General features: G+C 44.3%; 1 protein-coding gene across 1 annotated transcript in view; it reads right to left on the bottom strand.

The window, feature by feature from the left end:
• The window catches only part of RSPO3 (R-spondin 3), a 400364-nt gene that overhangs the window by 140777 nt on the left and 233715 nt on the right, over positions 1-25872 (bottom strand). The window contains exon 3 of the mRNA XM_085611820.1: positions 25414-25560. Coding sequence (XP_085467946.1) covers positions 25414-25560 — 147 coding nt within the window. The remainder of the gene's footprint in view (positions 1-25413; positions 25561-25872) is intronic.

Genomic DNA, 25872 nt, shown 5'->3' with positions numbered 1-25872 from the left:
ACATGTTAAAGTATATAAATACATATCAGTCATGGAACCAACACACTTAACCATTCACCAGTGATTGTGAATATCAAAAATACAAATATGTCAAGGATGAACTGTCCATAACTCAGGAAGGAGCTATACGATGAGGGTAGGAGAATTCTCAATCTGGAGAGTCTGCGACAGAAAATTCTTGCAGTGGCACATCAAGGACACTGTGGAATCATTGTCACAAAACAAGCCTTCCGAGATCGAGTCTGGTTTGTTTCTCTTGATGATAAGGTTGTAAGGGAATAAAAGGTATGTTTTCTGTGCAACTGCCTTTCTACAAAAACTATTTACCACACCTTTAACATGCCACTGGCCAACACACTTGTTGAGCACTTTATGATTACTCTTAAGAATGCAATGTGGCATGCAATTCTTGAGAAGCTCGATTTGAAAACGGTGTTGAATTCTACCTTGAGAGCTTATCGTTTGACACCCCACTTGACCACAGGTCAAAAACCTGCGACATTGATGTTCGGGAGAGCAATGAACATTAAGTTACCTCAATGGACCAATCAAAGAACGAAAGATGAGACAGCTACACATGAGAAGGACTTGGTTAACAAACAAAAATTAAAGTGCATGCTGACAAAAGACAACATGAAAAACATTGTCTTTAAGAAAGGAGATCCTGTGCTCACACGACAAATGCGGAGAAGAAAATCTGATGCTCCATGTGACGCAAAACCTTTTCAAGTGGTGTCTACTGAAGGACACATGGTTCCTGCTCAGCGGCCTGGAAAGTCTATTACCTGAGACTCTTCTTATTTCAGGCACTTAACTAATTGTTCATCAGATCTAACTGTTGAAGGAGAAACTGTTTCTGAAAAATCAGTCACTGCTGTTGGCTCTACACAGTTGATGCAGATCCTGGACAGTGTTTGTGACTGTCCTTAGTTTCCAAAAACAAGATCAGGTTGAACAATTAAAGTGCCAAAAACATTGCTTGAAGAGATTTTGGTGCCGATTACGATCCGGTAAAAACCGGGTACGAACCGTCGGTCGGAGCGTTTTCTCCGTCCGACTCGTACCCGGTCGTAAAACTTTACAAACATGGAATTACGATTCGCACGGAAACACCATTTCCGTACGAATCGTAAAAAACACCGACCAAAGAAAATATACATACGAATGTGATCCGGGAATGCTGCGACGTGACGTCGGGACGCTTTCAGGCAGCGTTTCACGACCCAGGAATCACGATTCGAACCGACAGCAGTCCGGACGGCAATATTTTCACGGCACCCAAAAAGTGCCGGAAAAGCGAAGTACGGCGCGAAACGACCAGAGTAGGTGGCCCGGTACGCACCGTACCCCCCCCAGCCCCCGTATGTATGCGCCGACCCCCCCCAGCCCCCGTATGTACGCACCGACCCCCCCCAGCCCCCGTATGTACGCGCCCTACCCTCCCAGCCCACGTACGTTCGAGTCGTACCCCCACCCGTGTATGTACACCCGTGTACGTGTCGAACCCCCCGTGTATGTACACCCGTGTATGTGTCAAACCCCCCGTGTATGTACACCCGTGTACGTGTCGAACCCCTCCCGTGTATGTACACCCGTGTACGTTCGAGTCGCACACCCACCCGTGTATGTACACCCGTGTACGTGTCGAACCCCCCCGTGTATGTAAACCCGTGTACGTTCGAGTTGTACCCCCACCCGTGTATGTACACCCGTGTACGTGTCGAACCCCCCGTGTATGTACACCCGTGTACATGTCGAACCCCCCGTGTATGTACACCCGTGTACGTTCGAGTCGTACCCCCACCCGTGTATGTACACCCGTGTACGTGTCGAACCCCCGTGTATGTACACCCGTGTACGTGTCGAACCCCCCGTGTATGTACACCCATGTACGTGTCGAACCCCCCGTGCATGTACACCCGTGTACGTTCGAGTCGTACCCCCACCCGTGTATGTACACCCGTGTACGTGTCGAACCCCCCGTGTATGTACACCCGTGTACGTGTCGAACCCCCGTGTATGTACACCCGTGTACGTGTCGAACCCCCCGTGTATGTACACCCGTGTACGTGTCGAACCCCCCCGTGTATGTACACCCGTGTACGTGTCGAACCCCCCGTGTATGTACACCGGTGTACGTTCGAGTCGTACCCCCACCCGTGTATGTACACCCGTGTCCGTGTCAAACCCCCCCGTGTATGTACACCCGTGTACGTGTCGAACCCCCCATGTATGTACACCCGTGTACGTTCGAGTCGTACCCCCTACGCGCTGGAGGTACGCATCGTACATACACGGGTGGGGGTACGACCCGAGGACGTGTGGGGAATAATTCCCAATGCGATTCGTATGGACTTTTTCCCATGCGAATCGTAATTGGCAGTTTGTACGGCACTTGTACGATTCGTACGGTAAAAAGACCGGATACGAGTCGTACGGGGAATTTTTTTGCCGGATCGTAATCGGCACCTTTATTGTACATGTTTATGTATGTCTATTTTGTAACAAAAAAATTTAATTTCTTATTTAACAGAGGGGGAGATGTAGTGTCTTGTGAATTAGAAATGATGGAACCCTTTTGGATTCTGATAGACTCTTTAGAACTGTGATGTAAGTGATAGAGCAGAATGCAATGAAGACTGGTTTGGAATGTTGAGTTTGCAGTTACATGGAGACAAATAAAGACGTAATACTAAGCTTCGAGTGTGGCCTAGTCATTAGCAGGTACCACGCTACAGAGATCACCATCTTCCCAAAAATCGTTCGGGAGACGGCCAGCATTTCAAGAGGTAAATCCTGGGTCAGAGATGCTTGGTGGGAAGTTTGGGTTATAAATTATGGGGGTTATTGGAAATAGGTACTTATGAAATGCCTTCATATGTACCAAAGATTGCCAGTGGCCAAGTACCTTCAATGTGTTTAGGAGGAAAGGATGCTTGTCTTGGTTATGCCTATTTAGTGTTTTTAAGTGGAACTTTGGAGAATTTTTGCTCCACATCTACAGATGGTTTATTGTCTGCATTATTGTTCTAGTCCAGGACTGGATGAAGCTGGGTGTAAGTAATAACATCAAGGAAGCCCAATTCCTCCCTCGTCCACAGGTGAAAAAGAGGTGGCTGTGCCACTCTGGCTGATTTTCCTGCCATACAGAGTTAAGTATTTCCTGAAGAATTCATAGCAGTGTAGGCACCTGGACACCTAGCTTGCCACTTGCCTGTGGCCTCCAGTTCCTGCTTGTTTCACACTGCTCCAGTGACATCCCAGCTGCCCAGGTTTTTTCCACTGGGGCTTTCTCGACTGGGTTTTCCCACTCACCATTCTTCCGGGCCAACAGAAGCCCCACCCACCCCAGGACCTACTTAATGCAAGCCGCAGCACAACTGCGCAGCAGACGCACACATCGGTCATGCCGCTGGTGCTCCAAAGACAAGCCCGTCTGCGTCTGTCTGTGCCCAGACTGCACCCAACACCATAACCCCTGGCCCTCCTTCCCCCCGAAGACACACCATTGATGAGCTCTACACCCTTTACCCCGGACAGAGCAACAAACACTGCCACCGCACCGACTCACCCTCCTTGGTCGGACATTTAGCCTGCATCCAGTGCCACTTCACCTGTTACCGTACACACAGCGGCCCACCGACCAGCTCCACCCTGAACACACCACAGACCCCACCTGAACAAAAACACTAGCTCACATGGGCTTTTCTCAACCAACATTCTCTATTCAAGTGACCTCATCGCCACTCTCGCACCCGACATTGTCTTCCTCACTGGGACCTGGTTCAATCACACATCTGCCCCAGACATTGCAAAAGTGATCCCCAGTGGATAATGTATCATTCACCAGGACTGTACCAAGAAGACAGGAGAGGAACAGAACATACAATGTACCCCCACCACCGATAACACCACCACCCCATGGAACATCTTAACTTCAAGCTCCAAACGGATGACAAGACAACCATCAGAGACACCCTCGCATACTGAACCCCAGGCCCACGCTCCAGCTTCTGTAACACCATTGCAGACTTCATTGCACCCTTAGCCTTAGACTCCAAGCACTATATCTGCACATGCCAGCAAGGACACCTCCGACAGTTTAGCCTTTAAGACCTCCCTCAACCTCTACCACTGCCTGCTGAGGGCAACAAAGAAAACAGCCCTTGTGCACGCATCAAAACCAGCGCCAACAACACCAAGGAGCTTATCAACATTGTTAAGGAATTTTCACACCCAGCGTCCAGCGCAAACAACATCAAACCCTCACAGGAGCTGTACTCACCCACTTCTTAACCTCACCCACTTCTTCGATGACTTCACAGACTCACCTCCACTTCACAACCTCACCCACTTCTCATGTGACAAGATTGCGACCATATACAGATTCTTCAAACCCCAATGCACACCTATGAACTTCCTCAACAGATATGCCGCCACCGTAACCGATACGAACCACACACTGACTACTTTAAACATCCTCTACACCCAGGATACCACCTTTACCATGAAATCCATCCACTCAGGAGTTCCCACAGACCCATGCCCGTACCAAAATATCGGCCAGAAACTCACCACCATACTCAACACCTTCCTTACCACTGCAACATTTCCCGATGGCGGAAACATGCCCAAGTAAGACCACTACTCAAAAAACCCTCCGCAAGCCAGTGAACTCAAAAACTACCAGCCAATCTTCCTGCTCCTATTACCAGGGAAGATACTGGAAAATATCATCAATAAACAACTCATGACACACCTGGAGCAGAACCAGCTACTAGACACTTTCCAATCCACAGCAATCACAGCACTGAAACTGCCCTGATCGCAGCCTACAGATGACATCCGAACCCTCTTCGACCGAGGAGAAACAGCAGTTTTGATCCTCCCTGACCTCTCGGCAGCATTCGATACCGTATCCCACCACACGCTAATCGAAAGGGTGCACAGACAGAATATCGAGTTTAAAATGTTAATAAAGACAAATATTGAGTTTTAAATATCGTGATACAGAAATATCAACAGGAAGAATATCGTGGTCATAAATATCGAGTTGCAGGTAAGAAATATAATTTTTGTAAATATCGAAGTTGTTAACATCATTTGCAAAGATATAGGTGCCGATTCCGATCCTGTAAAACCCGGATACGAACCATCGGACGGAGCGTTTTCTCCGTCCGACTCGTACCCGGGAAAAACACCTTACAAACCTGCAAGTACGATTCGTACAGAAACACCATTTCCGTACGAATCGTAAAAAACCCCGACCGGCTAAAAGATACCCACAATTCGGATCCAGGACACCGCGTACGCTACATTCGCAAGGAGTCAGGCAGCGTTTTACGGATCAGCAAGTACGATTCGTACCCACAGCACTTCGCACGGCAACATTTTTACGGGACCCAAAAAGTGCCGGAAAAGCTAAGTACGCCACGATGCACGACGAAAAGGGTGCCCGGTACGCACCGTACCCCCATCCCTACATGTCCGCACCACACCCACAGCCCCCCCATGGACACACCGTACCCGGGCACCCATACGTGGACGCGCCGTACACCCAACCTCCCGTATGGACGGTGCGTACCCCCACCCCCGTAGGTACGGTGTGGACCCCCACCCCCATAGGTATGGAGCATACCCCCACCCCGTATGGACAGTGCGGACCCCCACCCCCGTGGGTACGGAGCGTACCCCCACCCCTGTAGGTATGGTGCGGAGCCCCACCTCCGTAGGTACGAAGCGTACCCCCACCCCGTATGGACGGTGTGGACCCCCACCCCCGTAGGTACGGAGCGTACCCCCACCCCATATGGACGGTGCGGACCCCCACCCCCATAGGTATGGAGCGTACCCCCACCCGGTATGGACGGTGCGGACCCCCACCCCCGTAGGTACGGAGCGTACCCCCACCCCCGTTGGTACGGAGCATACCCCCACCCCGTATGGACGGTGCGGACCCCCACCCCTGTAGGTACGGAGCGTACCCCCACCCCCGTAGGTACGGTGCGGTCCCCCAGCGCTACGCGCTGGGGGTCCTTACCGTACCTACGGGGTGGGGGGGTATGCTCCGTACCTACGGGGAGGGGGGGTACGCTCCGTACCTACGGGGTGGGGGTACGCTCCGTACCTATGGGGTGGGGGGTACGCTCCGTACCTACAGGGTGGGGGTACGCTCCGTACCTACGGGGGTGGGGGTACGCTCCATACCTACGGGGTGGGGGTACGCTCCGTACCTACGGGGGTGGGGGTACACTCCGTGCCTACGGGGGTGGGGTGGGGTTACGGCACGTACATTGGGGCTGGGGGTATGGCACGTACTTGGGGGGGGCTGGGGGGGTGTTCGGCGCGTATGCGGGCACATGTTTGGACGTCTCCATGGTTGCTATGGGAGTTCGCTCCGTACAGTGTTTTTTCCATACGGTTGTGCATTCGGACGGACGGGACGGATCGTACTTGCGCGCTCGGACTTCAGTTTACCGATTCGTACGTAAAACTGTCCAGCGATGGTCGGACACTTTTTCCGACCCGAGGACGTGTCGGGGAATTTTCCCAATGCGATTCGTATGGATTTTTTAACATACGAATCGTACTTGTCAGTTTGTACGGGACTTGTACGATTCGTACGTAAAAAAATTCGGATACAATTCGTAAGGGGAATATTTTTAATGGATCGGAACCGGCACCATAGTTGTTTAAAATATCGATATTTTAATTAGTGTTATGTATGTATTTTAGTATGTATTTTAAAAGTATGTGATCTATTTTTTTGTATAAGAATTTGTTTTGTTTTTTAATATATGTGTTAACGTTTTTGTAGTTGTTAATTTTATCTTAATTACATTTTGCGTTTTGAAGTTCTGTAGTGGGTTGTGGGTCTATAGGGAAATAGGGTGGGAAATAATTTTATTATAATAATTTAATGATTATTTTTTATGTGTTAGTATTTATTTAATTTATATTTCATAGTGTTAATTGTGGGGATTAATTTATTATTAGTTATTTATTAATTGGTTGTTACTTATTTTTAATTAATTAATTGTCAATTATATTAATTGTGTCTTTTTTTTAGGAGCGGGTTGTGGGTTTATAGGGAATAGGGTGGGAAGTAATTTAATTATAAATGTTTGTGTATTAGTATTTATTTAATTTAGATGTTATAGTGTTAATTGTGGGAATTAATCTAGTATTAATTATTAATTATTGGCTGTTAATTATTATTAATTAATTAATTTGCAATTATGTTAATTGTGTCAGTTTTTTTAGGAGCGGGTTGTGGGTTTATTGGAGAATAGGTGTAATTTAATTATTGTAAATGTGTTCATATTTTGTATTTTCTATTTATTTAATTTATATTTTATATTGTTAATTGTGAGTTCTTTTATTAATAAATATTTAATAATTGGTTATTAATTATTATTAATTAATTAATTTGTAATTAATTATGTTAATTGTGTCATTTGTTTAGGAGTGGGTGGCGGGGTTTATAGGAGAATAGGGTGTGAAGTAATTTATTCATAATTAATTAATAATTGTTTGTTAATTCATGCTAATTAATTAAATAAATAAAAATATGGCAATTGTTGTAATTAATATTTGATGTAAGCTATGGGGTTTATAGTTGTAAAGGGTGGGAAGTAAATTCTTTTAAATCAATTAATAAGCTGTTAATTGATAATAATTTATTAATGTAAAATTAGTTATGGAAATTGTGTAATGATTTTTAAGGTGTGGGTTGTGGTGTTTATCGGGGTAGAGGGTGGAAAGTAATTTACGTTTACTTAATTAATAATTAGTTGATTATTAATATTAATTTATCAATTGATAAATATGTACGATAAGTGTTTATTGTTATTTTGTGTGTGTTTTGGTTTTACAGGGGTAACGTTTGGGGAATAAATTGAGTTTTATCTGTTTTACATTTTTTTAAATTAATAATATTTGTTTAATTGTTAATTAATTATGTTAATTATGGAGGTACATTTAAAAAAATGTGGGTTGTAAATTGTGTGGTGTTATAGGGTAGCAAATTAAAAATATAATATTTATGTAATAATTAATGTTTTTGTTTACAAAACATTGTTAATAAAAAATAGGTTTTTTTTTAAATTTATTTTTAATTAAAAAAAAAATCTTTCTAGAAATGTGTTAGATCTTTTTAACATTTTAATCTGTTTCTATTTTGTAATATTTAAAACTCTTATATATGTTTTATTTTTTTGTATTTAAAAATCTTTCGTGTTGTTGTTAATTTGTTTGTTTTCAATTTTGAAATTACTCTAGTGGAAATATTAATTTTTACTCCTCCACTAGCCAACATTTTCCCTACTGTTGCACAAACTGGAGTGGGAATAGTAATTTTACCCCTCCGCTATCCAACAATTTCACTACTGTTGCACTCACTGTAGCGGAAATAGTATTTTTTAGCCCCCCACTATCGAACACGTTACCTACTGTTGCACTCACTGGAATGGGAATAGAAATGTTTATCCCTCTGCTATACAACACTTTCCCTACTGTTGCACCCACTGGAGTGGGAATGGTAATCTTTTTTTAAAAAAATATTTTTATTGGCATTTTATTGATTTCAGTACAGATACAGTGGAGATTTCCAAAAAGCAGGGTCTCATTCAGCATTACATTAACATTTCTATTCAATGGCAGTGATATACATGACAGTCACAAAAACGTTTTCAAAGTGGGTAACTTAGGTCCCCTCGTCTCGACCCTCTCCCCCTGCCACTACACGTCCCTGGTAGCTCTCTGTGAGTCTTCTATCAGAAGACCATAAAGTTTTATCCATGGCTTCCATATTTTCTGGAATTTTTTGGGCCAGCCTCGAGCTATGTACTTTGTTTTCTCCCCTGATATATAAATGTCCATTCCCCTCCTCCACTCATCCATTGAGGGACTTTGTGCTGTTCCCCATGGGAATAGTAATCTTTACACAGCCGCTATCCAACACTTTCTCTACTGTTGCAGCCCCTGGAGTGGGAATAGTAATTTTTACCTCTTCGCTATCCAACACTTTCCCAATTGTTTCACCCACTGGAGTGGGAATACTAAATTTTACCGATCCTCTATCCAACAATTTACCTACTGTTGGACCCACTGGGGTGGTAATACTAATTTTTACCTCTCCGCTATCCAACACTTTCACCCACTGGAGTGGGAATAGTAATTTTTATCCATCCGCTATTCAACATTTTCCTTACTGTTGCACTCACTGGAGAAGCAATATTACGTTTTGCCCCTCCGCTATCCAACACTATCCCTACTGTTGCACTCACTGGAGTGAGAATAGTAAACACATCCGGTATCCAACACTTTCCCTACTGCTGCACCCACTGGAGTGGGAATAGCAAATTTTTACCTATTCGCTACCCAACACTTTTCATACTGTTGCACCCACTGGAGTGGGAATAGTAATTTTTACCTCTCCGCTATCCAACACTTTCCCTACTGTTGCACCCTCTGGAGTGGGAATAGTAAATTTTACCCCACCGCTTTCCAACACTTTCCCTACTGTTGCACCCACTGGAGTGGGAATAGTAATTTTTACCCCTCCGCTATCCAACACTTTCTCGACTGTTGCACTCAATGGAGTGCAAAATGTAATTTTAAAGACTAATAAATATTTTAATGTTTTAATTTATAATATAATGTTTTTAATTAGATTTTATGTTATAAGTGTATGTAAATATATATATTTATTTGTAAATTCATATATATTTATAAAATTTACCAATACATTAGTTTATTAATTGTTTTAAAGGAAATAGATAGATATAAATATTATATTTTTTATATCTATTTTTAAATATTTTTTAAAGTACATTTATTTTATTATATTTGTTAAAATGTATATTAAATCGAAATAGTTTTTTTTAAAGTTGATTTTATTATTTAATATATATTTTCCAAGAATTTTATTAATCGTTTTCTGTTATTTTACAAAAAGTGCGTAAAAATTTACCACCAAGACCGCAAACGTTGCTTATACAGATATTCTGTGCACGGTCACAAATCACACATTCAAATAGGGTAGTGTCTACAAAATAGATTATAACAAGTCCTTGGTCAAACCCTGTTGCTCTACCATTTTCTATGTACAACTTTAGCACCCACTACAATTCTATGAATATCTATATCACAGCTGGACTGAGTGGATACTGACCAGCCCACCCAAGTCAGGACTATACCTGCAGGTGGTTGTGTGGAGGACGGTGATCCCATACAAAGTAGATATTCTTTAAACGGCCCCCAAATATTCTTTGGCCAGGAGGTTAGGAGTTGCTTCGCGGCATAGAGTTGGCTATTTGTGTTACAAAAAGTAAGGCAGGACAGCCAAGTGTTTACAGTAGCGGAGATCCTGCTACCCCATTTAAGTGATATATCCTGCTTCGCTAACAGGAGGGCTAGTGATAAATCTCCACAACTCCTTTGGCATGTTATAAACGTATCCCAGCAGCGCAACCTCGGGTGTGGGATCTATTTCCAAGTGTGTCATTTGACATACCATTATTTAATATATTTAACATTCATTTTTATTTCAATTAAAAAAATCGATATTTTGTACATCTATATTTTTTACATCGATATTTTTGATTCCATATTTTTGTACTTACAATTTTAAATATAGGATGTCGATATTTTTGACATCGACATTTTTGCATTGATATTTGTGTATGGAGATATTTTGGGCATCAATATTCTATCAGTGAACTGATCAAAAGACTCCACCACTTCGGCATCCAAGGGGATGCGCTCAGATGGATAACATCCTTCCTCACTCGAACAACCCAGACAATCCACCTCCCACCTTTCACCTCTGAACCTGAGGAATTACCTGCGGTGTTCCCCAGGACTCATCCCTCAGCCCCATGCTCTTTAACGCATATCCAACCCTACTGGCCAACATCATCAGATCCCATGGTCTCAACATAATTTCCTACGCAGAGGACACCCAACTCATCCTCTCACTCACTGACACACACACCTCCACCAGATCCAACTTCCACAGATACATGACAAACATCTCCGAGTGGATGAACAACAACTGCCTGCAGCTGAACACAGACAAGATGGAAGTACTGATCTTTGGCAACATCAGCAACACATGGAAAGGCTGGTGGACATTAGCTCTACGCCACGCCAGAAACCTCAGAGTCATCATTGACAACAACCTCATCATGAAATCACAGATCAACACCATCTCTTCCACCTGCTTCCCCACTCTGTGCATGCTATGTAAGCTCTTCAAGAGGCTACCCCTACACACAAGATTCACCGTGATACAGGTCCTCATCACCAGCCGATTGGACTACAGCAACAACCCTCTACGAAGGAATCACTGCACACTTGCTACAGAGACTTCAGACCATACAGAACATTGCAGCCAGACTCATCCTCAGCCTTCCCTGGCAAACCCATGGCCTTCCTCGATGAACTCACATCACACACCACCTCAGGCAACTCCACTGGCTCCCCATACAGAAAAGATGCCAATTCAAGCTGCAGACCCACATACACAAGGCTCTACACAACCAAGGACCTGCCTATATTAACCACTGCCTGAGCTTTCACCAACCGTCGAGAAGACTACGCTCCGCCTCCATTTCACTTGCCTATACTTCCCTCATCTACTGAAGCAGAAGTAGAGGACACTTCTTCTCCCACATCGCAGCAAAGACCTGGAACAGCATCCCCACACACCCACTGACCATCGCCTCACTTATACAATTCCTAAAGGCCCTCAATACCTGGCTGTTCAAATAAGCCTCCTGGACCTGCAAGCGCTTGGATACCGTATCAGGTTATTAGCCACTCTTTATCAATCCTGATTGAATGAATGATCGAAGAAGCTTTTGTAGCATATAAAGTAACTGGGGCATGAAGTTCATTTAATCAACCTGGAGATCACAAGTTTACCCCATTGGTAAAGAGATTTTAAATAATGTCTGGAGAAGGGGAGGAATGTTACAATCATACAGTAGGAGGGTATTTGCCAGGAGATGGATTTCCAGGTATTTGATGGATGTCCTGGCCCATTAAATCCTTCCCTCTGGACCGTCTCTCGTAACTCCTCATGAGGATATGCCACACTCATTCACTGGGATTTAGAGTAGTTTATATTAAAGCCTGAAACATTTGCTAAGCAGTTAAACTCGGCTTGCAAAACCGGGAGCAATCGATCTTGGTTAGTTATGAAGCATAGGATATCATCAGCAAAAAGAGCTAGCTTGTGTTCTGTCTTTCCCACTTTCATTCCTCTTATATTTTGTGAAGATTGTTAGTTATGAGTGGTTCCATGTAAGAGCAAAGTTCAAAGGCACCCTTGCCTCGTAATCCATGAGATTGTTACATCGGAGGTGTATTCGCCTTTGATCTTGATCTTTGCTGAAAGGTGTCATAGTTCACCTTAATGAAGGTTCTCCTTATGGGTCCCAGCAGGCCCTTATCAAATAGCTTTGTAAACTAGGGCCAGTTATCCCTATTGAAGGCCTGCTCCTCATCGAGCAAAGTACCATCAACTGTTGGGCCTCACAGCTACCTCCATCAGAGTCACTGCTAATGGGGTGTTGTCAGTTGCTTGCTTATTTTTAATAAAGCTTGACTGTTGGGGGAGATTAATGGCAGTCAAATGTATTGTAGTCTATGCACCAGAATGTAGGTGATTGTTTTACATCATTGTTGAGTAGTGCAGTTGGACGTTGTGAGGTGCAGACCAGATGGTTTTTCGCTGGTTTAAGCAAGGTAAGGTGGGAGCCCAAAATAGAATCTGTGATTGTTTGTTAGATCAGGAAATAGTTCAATAATTTTGTAAGAGGCTTGGTAAGTATTGATATGCAGGCCTTATAAAAGGAGGACAAGAAGCCATCTGGGCCAGGAGTTTACAGAGTGGTAGATTATTTCTCCAACTGCCTCTGTAGTAATGTCCTCTTCTAGGGAGACAAACTCTCTTTTGAGGTATGAGGGGCAGTAGTTCAGATATCCATCTTGGGATGCATTGTTAAGATGCTGGTGAGTAAACAGGGATGAATAATATCTATGAAAGATAGACAGAATCTCAGATTTTCCAATGCAACATGGACTAGGTCATCTTTGTTGTCTGAAATATGATTCCTATTGGTAGACTGCAGCAATTTAAAAGCCAATAAGTTATCGATTTGTCCTCTTCTCATATGAGGTTTGTTTGATGTATTAAAGATGTTTAGCCACATCTTTCATCAGCAGCTGTTCTAGTTCCCCCCTAATATTGCGAAGCTTCCGCAGCATGATAGCATGTGGCGTGTCTTAGCCTTCGACAGCCTACTCTCTAGATCTGTCCCTTTTTGTTTACTGAGGCATTCAAATGTGGCCATATGAGAAATCGGGTTGCCTATAATAACAGCTTTAGTGGCTTCTCACAGCACAGATGCAGAGACTTATCTAGTATCATTTTCTTTAAAATAATATTCTATAGCATCTCATATATGGTCTAACAGACATATGTCCCTCAAGGCCCCTCATTAACCAGCCAAGGGTGAGGGAATGTTTCTGGAAAGGGAGGGAGGAAGGGAGTGAGCTCATTAGGAGCCAAAACAGGGCGTGGCCCAACCCAGATGGCACATCTATAGATGAGTCTACTAGCTGGCGAAGTAGAGTTCTAGTTGCTAAGAAATGATCCAATCTAGAGTAAGCCTTGTGCACATTTGAATAGAATGTATAGTCCCTGTCAGAGGGGTGATGATGATGCCAGATGTCCACGAGGTTCAGGTCATCAACCCCCTGTAACAATGAGGGTGGTGGAGGCAAGTCGCCATGTTGTGGGTGGGATAGGCCTATGGGAGGGCTGAGGGGAATATTACACCACCTATAATTATCTCCTCCCTCCTCAAAGCATGCTATTCTGGAAAAAGAGGGTAGCAAAGAACCTCTCTTCGTCTTCATTTGGCCCAAAGACTGAAATTGTAGTCAGGTGGATTGAGCCCTGCCTGCCTAGGATCCCCACTGCTTGGCCATCCGTGCCCCACAGTGTCTCATCTATGTGGAAGATGAGGCCTCTTCATAAAAGGAGTACCACTCCCCTGGTTTTCATATTTAAGATGTGTAAAATTGTAAAGGATGCTAATAGACATGTAGTCTGATAATATCGGTGTGCAACAGGTGGGTCTCCTGAAGCAGGGCTATATCCATCTCCTTGAGTTTTATCCATTGGAACAACCTCAATGAGACTATTCTTAGTGGAGGCATCTGTGTGATAGCATTGCATAGCTAATCTCCCGGCTCATCATTGTCTGTTTTTGGGGACGTGAATGAGTGGTGGTATGGCATTCAAGGAAGGGTCACTGCCTTTGCTACGGCAAGTTGTGTACATGCCAGTAAGCCATATTTTGTGTGCAGCATCATGTACATTTAAACTAGGCAACTCGGGGTAGCATAAGAAGAAAACCAAAAGAGTAGGTATATGGTGACTCTTTGTCCCAGCGAGAGACTCGGAACATAGGACTAGCATAAGAGAAATCAACTAGTAAATGGTAGGGGAAAATATCACGGATCCCAACAAGGGTGCTGGCTCGGAGGTTGACATTGCTAAACCCACCCACATCCTGTAGCAGAACAGAAGCTGTTTACCAGAACATCATGGGTGTAAGTCTTAGAGTTTAGCATGTGGGTTGGAGCCGTGGAACTGAGCATCGGTGGTTCAGGTTAAGCTGCTTTACATGGAAGCAATGGACTTGGGTAAGGACATCCAGGAGTAGATGTAATTGTTGTTGAATAGCAGAATAGACCCTATGGGTGCAGTCTTGGTGCACAGGGGCAGCATCTGGGAGGTTAGGAGGTGTCTAAATAGGGCCTGGATGAATTATTCAAGTTCTGCTGTCGCCAGCGTTAATGCTATGCCTCCAATCCAGATATTGTTGGTGTGTGATCCAGTTTCAAGATCATCTAGCTTGTCCAGTAGAGACGGTTGCCAGCGCTCAACCACTTCCAGGTGATTGTATGATCATTCTTCTCACATATATTGTCTGCCAAGTCCATCTCCACTTGATCCAGTCTCAGATATGGCCTTGTGAAAGTCATGTCTCATGGATGTGATGTCCTTCCAAAATGCCATCATGAGAGGCTGAATATCTTCTTCAGTGGCTGGTGCCGGGACTCTGATATGTCATCTGTCCTGAGCTGTTGACTTGTGTGGTGGGGCATCTGCTTTTTGGACTAACTTCTTTATAGTGGACGATTTGGAGGAGTTAATACTATTGCCACTATGAGTGGAAAGGTCAATTCTGCTCCAGGTAGTGTCCTCTCTCACAGCACCCACACTGCTCCTGTTGACCACTGATTCCCTCAGAATGGGGTGGAAGCACCAGGCAGAAGCGGGGAGGTTTCCTGGTGAGTTTTTCAGGTGCTTGTCATACCTCGGAAAGATAGAAGGAAAGACAGTGTGTGAATACGCACTGCAGACAGTCTCAAAATCAGGCCTTATGTACTGGTCCCCCATTTTGTGTTAATGTCTCTAGGAACAGTTAATCTAAGGGTGCTCAGGAGGCTTATCTGGTGGAGTGCAGCCTGCATGTCTGCTGGTGGTGCATTGTACTTTTCTTATCTCAATGTCAGCCAGAGCTGCCTGTACCGGATGTCCGTAGGGCAAGTGTATTTGTGGGAGGACCAAGCAGGGTCTGCGAGGGGCGCTCTAGTGGACGGTGCCAAAGGGGACTCACTTCACAAGGACCCAGCGGCAACTCTTTTGGTCGTACGTGGCAGGATGCACCCCGGCTCCTCACCTCATTGCGTTGGGATATGAGCTGCCAGTCTTTTGAGCTCACAGGGGTCACACTCGCCTCCGCAATCCCAGTCACAGTTGGGTTTGGTGGTTCTGCCCAGTACTCTAAAGTTCAAGGGTGTATTTTCCATGGTTGGAGGGACATCAGGCTCATAGGCCTTGGCTGACTCCAGCGATAGTCGTAGAGGCCAGCTTGAAAGCAGCTTATAAAGAACCAGTCATTTGCTCAATTTCCAGAGGAGAAGCGTTGCAAATCCACTTCCATCCATCCAAATCCTGTTGTGCTTTAGACAGTTTCATATATTGATGTACACCATGTTGGCTGGTTTTGTCATCACTAAGGAGGTCAAACAGGGATTAGTTCTCGGTACTCTGTGAGTGGCATCCGTACTTGCCACGCCCCAGCCACATATCTGAACTGAGGTTTTTTTTATATACTTTAAACCTGCCCTATCAACCCATCTCTGCAAAGCAAAATCCCATGCTTCCACAATGAAAACATTTTGATTGTTCCTGCCAAAGTGTGAATTCATAAGGAATGAAGTGTTATTGTCAACAATGGCATAATATTTTTTTTTTTATTTAAAGCAAATTGATGTTATGGCAAGACTAGTAAACCTTGTGTAAAATTATATGCACATTATTTTTACTACAAGAGTCAAAGGCAGGAAGAGAAATCAGTATCTATTAAAGAAGAGAATTTTGGGGGTATTTATGCCCCACCAGCTGCCTTTGATGTGACTGCTCTAAGGTGGATCAAATTAATTCTTCATCGCACATGGGAATACTTATGATCATTTTTTTCATGTTATCCAATTTAACCAACCAACCGTTATATATCAGCCATTTTTCAAGTGGGCTCGGGAAACTGATGCATTATTCCTGCTCAAAGTTAAATGCTGAGGGTCCACTTAAAAATAAGGAATTAGTGGTAAAATTTGGATTTTCAGTTCAGTAGATCAGTATTCCCTAAGAGCCAGCTCTTTTCCATGTTCTGCTTATAAATTAAAACACTTACCTTCTGTTTATAATACAAACATATGCATAGTGCTAAACTACTAACATCTATGTCCTAATCGCTCTAAATAGCATACATAATTCACTCTATGTCTTGGTACTCTACCAATAGAAGTAAATCATATGAGTGAGTTCAAAGCAGCAGAAGTGTCAGAGAAGCATCCAGAACATACATGCAAGAAGACAAATGCACAATCACAATTACTAATAGCTGTTGTAGTAACTTTATTTCGGTCAGACAGACCATAAAAAGTACAAACACATGAAAAAAACAGTAAAAAGACATTAAAATAGTTAAGTTAAAAAGTTCTGCCTAATACGCCACATATACAACAAATAACGAGAAACAGCAAACACAATGGGAGGATGAGTATCATAAGTCAATATCCTACGAGCCTGTGTGTAATGCAAAAATCCCAGATTCCTACAAATAGGAATCAACCAGCGTTTTCTGGATACAAGGTAGGCAGGACAAAAAAACATAACATGAGAAATATTCTCAGTATGGTAAGTGCATGCAGGGCAAGCTAGAATGTTTGATTTGGTCCACTTAGAGGTAAAAGATCTTATGGGAAGAGTGCCATAACGCAGCTGGATATACAGCTTACGGGCAACTGGAGGCTCAATTAAGTCCATAAAAACCTCGGCCCTAGGTTCTATTTTTACTTGAAGGAACTCAGATGATAACCTACCCAAGGAGGATGAACTCATTAGCGTCTGAAAGTTTAACGTGTAGATATGGGAAAGGAGTGTCTTCCTAGATATCCCATCACAATTGGTCTCCAGCATGTCCCATAATCCAGGGAAACCAAGCCGAGTACAAACTGCATTAATATGCCTAAGCCACGGGATCGTTTTGGATCTGAGAAAAGGCCAAATCTCAAGGAATTCAGCTCTATAATCGGCCAGTTCAGGGACAGACCACAGCCTCTTCCAGTACATAATCGGTCTAGCGCCTATTGTCTCCTCTATTGGAGTTAGCTCAAGGTCCAATCTAAGAGGGATCAACAGTGTACTAGGCGGTAGACCGATTAGGTTTCTGACAAAAGACTGCTCCACCCTTTTGAGATCGAGGGTCAGGGTCTGCATATGCCCCCAGAGTTCAGCCCCATACATTGCTGACATTCTCGCTTGGCGACTGTATATTGTAAGTGCAGGGGAAACCGGCCTAAATGTAGATTCCTTAAAAACTTTACTTAGTCCCCCTGCTAACTGGGTGAGCCTAAGCGTTGATCTAGCAATATGTTTATGCCAATCAAATTTCTCTGTGAGGGTAACACCCAAGTATATAAACGTTTTGACCCTTTCCAAGGGACTATCAAAAAGCACAGGATTAGGGCGGGTACGTTTTGGGGGGTTGAAAATCATAAACTTTGTTTTTTCTATGTTGATTTCCAACCCCCGAAGATGGCAAAACTCTACAAAACCATCAAGGGTTTTTTGAATGCCCGATGATGTTCTGGACAACAAAAGAGTATCGTCCGCGAACATCAGAGCGGGCACTCTGCCTGTGGCCAGTCTTGGGGCATCGGTATTGGGTACACCATTCAAATATTCAATAAGGCCATTGATATAGAGGCTAAAAAGAGTAGGTGCCAAAACGCACCCTTGGCGAACTCCTTTTAAGACTGGAAATTGATCTGTGAGTTCTCCGTTCCTTCCGGACCTAACCTGTGCAAAATTGTTTAGGTGTAATCTTGAGAGAATGGCTAACAAATAGGGCGGGAGACCCATTTCCACAAGGACTTTCCAGAGTTTCGCACGTGGGACCAGGTCAAAAGCCGCCCGCAGATCCACAAATACAAGATAGAGGCTGCCACCCTCCACCTTAGCTGTTTTCCAATAAAGGACCTGCAGGCGGAATATCTGATCTAAGGTAGAAATACCAGACCTGAATCCTGCCTGGAGCGTAGAAAGTATCCCCTTTTCCTCGATCCACCCGAGGATCCTGTCCAAAATAACCCTCCCCATCAGTTTTTGTGATGTATCAATTAAGCTGATGGGTCTATAATTTGACGGGATTAGAGGGCAACCCTTTTTGAGAATCGGCACAATTTCGGCTCCTAACCACGTGGGCGGCAAATCATCGCCCAGCAAAATCCCGTTAAATAGGGTAACTAGATAGGGAGCCCAAATTTTTGGTTGTGACCTAAAAAGGTCCCCAGGCAGTTTATCTAGACCGGGAGCTTTTTCTGGGAGCAGGTTTCCTAAAGCAATCTCAACCTCGCGTAGGGTGATTAATTCATCTAGTATGGGGCGTTGGCTAGCAACAGTTAACCGGGAAAGTTCTTCAAGTACACTAACACGAAGTTGCTGGGATTCAGTGGCAATAGTGACCATATCACCAGACTCAGAAGTGCCATAAAGGGCACAAAAGTGGCTTTCCCAAACGGAAGGGGCAATATTAGGGGCAGAGGCCAAACTATGGCCACTGAGTCCAGAGGCTACTATAGTCCAAAATAGCTTAGAGTTATTGTTACCAAGTGCAGAGCCCAGATTCTCCCACTTAGCAACTTCCCAATCCTTTTTGGCGTCTCTAAGCGCCTTCTTATACGCAGAACGATGTAGCCTAATGGCTTCCCTATTACTAGTTTTTAAAGCACTAAAGAGAGCCTTCCTGGTAGTCCGACAGAGAGCATTGTACCACCGAGGGGACGAAGTCCGAGGGCAAATAGCCCTTCTCTCAGGGCAAAGAATATCCTTAATTGCTGCTACCAGGTTGACATGGATTTCTGAAGCCCTGCCTACATGACCAACTTTTCCCATTTCTTCAATAAAAGGGATAATGATCTTATATAAAGCAGCTAGCTTAGGGTCGGACATCTGGAAGTCTAGCCATTTAACTCTTCGTCTACAGTTTGATATAGTCAAGGGCACAGTGGTAGAATGTTCAGCCAAAGTTTGACATTTGAGCCCAAAGCTCCCTAGCCTAAATGAGAGTACCAGAGCGTTATGATCGCTATCAGTTCTTTCAATAACTCTAAATTCATGCACCTTATCCCAGTGCCTAGCCTCTAAAAAGATGTAATCGATTATGGAGGACTGATTATGCCGATTGAATGTTACATTTCCCGGTCTGTGAGGTTCCACCCTCCCGTTGCAAGCTCGCAATGAGGTTGTAAGGGCAAATGAGTGCAGTTGTAAAACTAGCGGGGTCCAGACCTTGACCGAAGGGGTCAATGGATGGGGAATCGCCCACAGTGAATCAATGTCATCTGGGTCACCCATGGAAGAATCCATGAGTGGCTCAAAGTGGCAATTGAAATCACTGCCCACGATTAACACAGTAGAGGGGTCCATTGTCTGGATAAAGGTCAACAGAATTTCAATGGCCTCTGAAGTAAGACCCCGCCTAACTGGCCTTGAGTATACATTAAACAGGGCGATATTTGGCCCATTTGGTGTAGTCAACAGTACACACTGAACATCCTGCAAATTAGTACTTATTTGTGATGCAGTTACTCCCAAGTGCGTACCAACCCATATAGACAAACCCCCTGCAGGTCTACCCCTCTCGCCCTTGCTGGCCATGATATCAAATATAGCAAATCCCTGAGCTTGACTGCTTTTTAATGCCCAGGTTTCTTGTAACATGCAAATATCGTGGAGGGCCATAAAGGAGCCCCATTCTGGAATGGGCAATTTACTCTTAAGGCCCGCCACGTTCCAAGAAAGAATTTTTACATGGCCAGTCAGTAGAACTTGGTTAACTTGGTCATGGGGCAAAAAACCACAAGGGGCGTTAATAATGACAGATCCCTCTTCTGGTGCAGAGATATGCTCATGGGGCAATGCGTATTGGTCAAGAGTAGGTGGAACTGTTCCAGAGAGAGTAGGTTGTTGTAGGGGGAAGGTCTGCAGTAGGGAAGTCGACTCGATATTCTCGGCCTGCTGCTCCATGTTAATAGGCCTACTAATTAAAGATCCCCCCTGTCAATCGCAATCGTCGAAGCCTGAAAGGGCATCGAATCTGTTTGCGACTTCCAGCGGGGTTAATGGTGGCCAATAATCTGTCCTCCTATAACCATTTCGGTGACTCCCAAAAGGCATAGTGGCCCAATCAGATACACTTTCACAAGCCACAGGGATGGGTGCATGGGTAAAATGCTGGTTGTCAGGAGATATGGGTAAGACAGGATGACATGTCTGCATTCGAGCCGGGGCCCTGAAGTACCCCCTATGGGAGACTGAAGATCTTGGATAAAAATATGTCAATTCGCGAGGCGTGATGGGCCCACAACTTTTGCCCAGAGTATAGTCAAGGATATGAGTAACAGCTCTGGGGTCTCTAAAATTAATAATAATTAGATCCCCCTCAATATCCTTAGCTCTACGTCCCAACCAGGGGAGTCGCCGAACGTGCAATATCTCCCCATTAACATTGAAGGGAAGGGGCCTGTTTAGGGTAAGCCAGTGCATAGTTTTGTTTTTGAGCTCAAAAAACCCTTCCTTTTTGCCCTTTTTCAGTAACGGAACTCTCGTAAGCACTACCACATAAGGGACAGCTTCTGGGGGCAAATCAACTTGATGCCTTAAGTGGTCCACTGCCTTTGATACAGAAGTACCTCCCTTCACAATTTGAGTATTTCCTGAAGTAGATTCAAACGCTCCCCTTGTCGCTTCACCCAAATCATTTTGTACTGGTTGGTGTTGGGCTGTATTGGGAGATGTGACCATAGATTGGCTTCCAGAGATAACCTTACAATTTTTCCTGATAGGGATGGAGGAGGGCACTGATGTCACAAGGGGAGGCAACACTGAATGTGCATGGTCTTTATATGCCTCCACATGTTCAGTGATAGCCAATTCTAGGTCCCCCAGACGTTGCTCCATATTTTTTAATCTTTCCAATATAGGTAGAGTGAATGACCTTAATAGTCGTTCAATACTCTCAAGAGGGGCAACGTACAAACCTTCGTTTGTCAGACAATGTGGAGAGCAAGTTGGATCAGGGGCGGAAGGTGCCATTGGAGTAATAGTGCTTGTATCCTTAAGAGCCTCTGTAGAGGGAATAAGTGATACACTAGACTTTGGCATGGATAAAATATCTAAAATAGGTCTAGGTCCCCTACCAAAGTCAGAGTGGTTAATCTTATTCCTTTGAGGATCACCTACCCTCTTTCTTCTCTTAGTAGGAGGGGGTCTTTGAACTTTAGACACAGCCACCCTCCCAGCCTTCTTTTTAGTAGCCTTAGTCTCTGGTTGAAGGGACACCGTAATCATATCAGTTTCCTTGATGGAAATACTAGAGGAAGATAAATTGATGGAAACATGTGAATTATTAAGTTTATCAGGTGAAGAGGGGGTGTCTCGAAGCAATATGGGAACGTTATCAATGGCTAATGACTCCTGAGTAATAGTGAGAGGACTTGGCTCAGAAGGAGTAGTATAAAGCAAAATGTCTGTGGGCAATCTATTTTTCATGCTTTCTATGGAACGACGCCGCTCAGCCCTTCGTTCAGCTAATACAATCTCCTTCCCATTAGCCGCAGCAGCCCTGGAGAAGTAATCATCCAATGTACCCTTGTTCGTACCTCCTACAGTTGTAGATGGATTTTTGAGCAAAGTCTCGGCCATAGTTAACAAAGCAGTGGAACGAGTCAGTACTCACAATTGCCTCCAATGGATGGTCAAGTTAGAGGAATGCCCCGGTCCGGTCTCCTCGTGCCTCTGAGGGCCACAGAGGGCCCGCTCTTTGCCCGGTCTTCGCCCCGGGGTACGCCCCGCACGCGTCCTGCTAACGCGTGGGGAGATATGGGTGAAATAAGCAAGGGGGGCGGAGCCGGGAAGAGGAACCAGGTGCGAGAGGTAGCTAGAGCACAAAGCAGCCTGGACCTCGCAGTCCCGTATATTAAAATTAGCAGGTAAAACTCCCGTGTGGACAGAACGTCACCCGCACCCAATCTGCAGTCACCACAGCAGCGAGGGCACGGCAGGTAAGTTCAAATGATATCCAAAGCCCCAGGCGGCGTTCACAGCAGCAGCGGTTATTCAGGCATGAAATTCACCAATGTCCACAAGCCTACGAGCGGCTCCCGCGTAGCGGGGGCCGCGAGGAGTTGTATACTTGTTGGGGGCGGAGCCGGGAAGAGGAGCCAGGTGCAAGAGGTAGCTGGAGCACAAAGCAGCCTGGACCTCGCAGTCCCGTATATTAAAATTAGCAGATAAAACTCCCGTGTGGACAGAACGTCACCCGCACCCAATCTGCAGTCACCACAGCAGCGAGGGCACGGCAGGTAAGTTCAAATGATATCCAAAGCCCCAGGCGGCGTTCACAGCAGCAGCGGTTATTCAGGCATGAAATTCACCAATGTCCACAAGCCTACGAGCGGCCCCCGCGTAGCGTGGGCCGCGAGGCGTTGTATACTTGTTGGGGGTGGAGCCGGGAAGAGGAGCCAGGTGCGAGAGGTAGCTGGAGCACAAAGCAGCCTGGACCTCGCAGTCCCGTATATTAAAATTAGCAGGTAAAACTCCTGTGTGGACAGAACGTCACCCGCACCCAATCTGCAGTCACCACAGCAGCGAGGGCACGGCAGGTAAGTTCAAATGATATCCAGAGCCCCAGGCGGCGTTCACAGCAGCAGCGGTTATTCAGGCATGAAATTCACCAATGTCCACAAGCCTACGAGCGGCAATTACTAATAGCAATATATCCCAGTTTTCCTTAAAGACTTTGACTATTCACCGAAATATGGCGATTGAGTGGAGAGAAACATTTCACTACGAACCTAGTGATACTTTTTGCTTTACTGGTATTGTAAAACCATTATAAATTCCTAACCCTGGCATCTCAAGATGGCTCACTTATCTGTCTTGACCCTACGTATGTCTGCTCATTTTATAAGCAAATAACTATACTTTGTTACTGTTCAATTCACAAACAAATCATCGTGCATTCAATGGAAAACTCAACAAACCACTGAGAAAGGCAGAACCACTTTAAGCTCACATAGAAATTCTGCTCTAGTTAATGCATTTCAAATCAGCTCCAAAGACCTGAGTAGGAAGATGCAGGGAGGACCTGGCCGGGCAGTTTGGGCTGGACTGCTCCTATAGGGAGCAGCGTCAAGACTGATTTGTATATGGATGGGTCCAAACTGGGGTGGCATGGTGAGCACAAAAAATGGATTTAACCCAGATCTGTGATGAGGGGTGGATTTTTGATTTATTCAGCTTTTTGTCAATCATCTGTTCTTTTTGCCTTTGTCACCATAGGTGGCAAGGGTATGCCCAGATGTGGGTCCCGTGCTCACTATGCCTCTGGATTCAAACTAGCCTGGCTGATGAGGGGTGATACCCAGAAACCGGTCCCAGAATGCTTGTTGTCCTGTTCAGGGTGGACCTGGCCCAGCAGTTCGGGCTGGACTGTTCCCATGGGGGCAGGGACAAGAATGATTTGCATATTGCTGGGTCCAAACTGGCGTGGTATGGTGAGAAAACAAACTTATGAATTTAACCCAGATCTATGCCTGGGGGTGAATGTTTGATTTGTTCAGCATTCCATCCATCATCTAATCCGTTTTGCTCTAATTATTTGCTGCAAAAGGATGTACGAGGCAGGAAGCCTTCTTGACATTGTTGCACCTCGTCATATAAATAGCTCTAACTGGAATTTAGGTGTAGAATCATAGTGACCCCTTACATTTATGTGATTGTACTGCTATTAAGGCAGCTTGAAGGGCCTCCTTGAAAGCATCTACATGAACAGTTTTGTTTTATGCTTGCTGTGTATCAGTATGGTTAAAAATGTTCAGATGATCCCATGTTTTATTATGATGCCAGGGTCATTTCATTATTTATTGAGGGAGTTTTATACTTTGGTATCTTTTATGTGAGTGTAATATGGTCTAACTATCTTACTGTACCTTTGCTGTTAGGTAATATTTTAACATTCATATTAGTAACAGCGGCTATGGTAAAGTCTCCGGGTGTTTTTTTTTTACCGTTTTAAAGGTTTGGTTTCAAAATCAATCTAAAGATTATATGCAAGTGTAAGGGTTTTGGTTTGCAGGGAGCATAGTGTCAAGAGAGGGCAGGAAAATGACCAGCGGGTAATTCACTGAGTTCCACAGTTTGCACTGTGCTGAAAGTATTGAATTAACTAACTCTTACTGGGGGAAAGACGAGAGAACGCTAGGCCTTTCTTACCACAAACATCTGGTTTTATATTGATGCAAAAAGTGGTCCTGTGATAACCTGGAGCAAATTATAAGCTATGATACCTTTCTTCTGAGACAAGTTGCACCACTTCAGCGTCCAAGAAGTTGCATGTCCAGATGACGAACTAAAGTCCAAAATGGCTGCCGTCAATGAGAATAAATCCCTTGTCAGCTAGAATAAAATGGTTTCATCAAATAATGATGTGAAATTAAGCAACTTGGCTTTTCAAATGTAAGATTTAGTCCTTTCTTACACCCAGCCTTTTTGAACCCTGATTCATTCAAGCACATTCAGTGGGAGGAAATTCAAATGGCAACAGACCCAGTGCACCAAGGCTTTTAAGTTTTAAAAATATTCCTGCTGGTTCTAAACATGTGGACTCTATTCAACCTTGACCTCCCTTCTGCTTTTTTCTACTTCTCCCATTTCCGAATCTGCCTAGTTATGTCTAGAGTCAGTGAGCCACTGCTTACCTATATTGCTGCATTCCATGGTGTGATCATCGCGTTCAAAGCCCACCGGGCATCTGTCAAGGCACTTCCCACTGTGCAAGTAAAACCCACTTCTACACTTGGTGCAGAAGTTTCTGTTGAAGCAGGTCTCACAGTCAGATTTGCATTCTGAAAAAAATATCACAGTAAATGTCATCTGAAGAAGTATATAGTTCTTCTTCCAGTCTTTCTACATCAATATTTTTATCACTTAAATTATGCTCAAACCCCATTTATAATCATGGGGCTGTATGATATACGCAACTTCTCCTCCATACCTTATTTACTTATTTTTATATATTTTATTTTTGAAATTTTATATAGCGCAGACATGGCCCGAAGGCATCATAGTGCTCTACAACAGTAGCATCATACAAGGGTACAACAAATTAACAGTTACAATAATCACGTTCAGACATATTGCATTGGTAGCTGCGACTT

This window comes from Triturus cristatus, chromosome 6, assembly GCF_964204655.1.
Source record: "Triturus cristatus chromosome 6, aTriCri1.1, whole genome shotgun sequence".
In the NCBI taxonomy this organism is placed as follows: Eukaryota; Metazoa; Chordata; class Amphibia; order Caudata; family Salamandridae; genus Triturus; species Triturus cristatus.
This window is presented reverse-complemented; position numbering and strand designations above follow the sequence as displayed.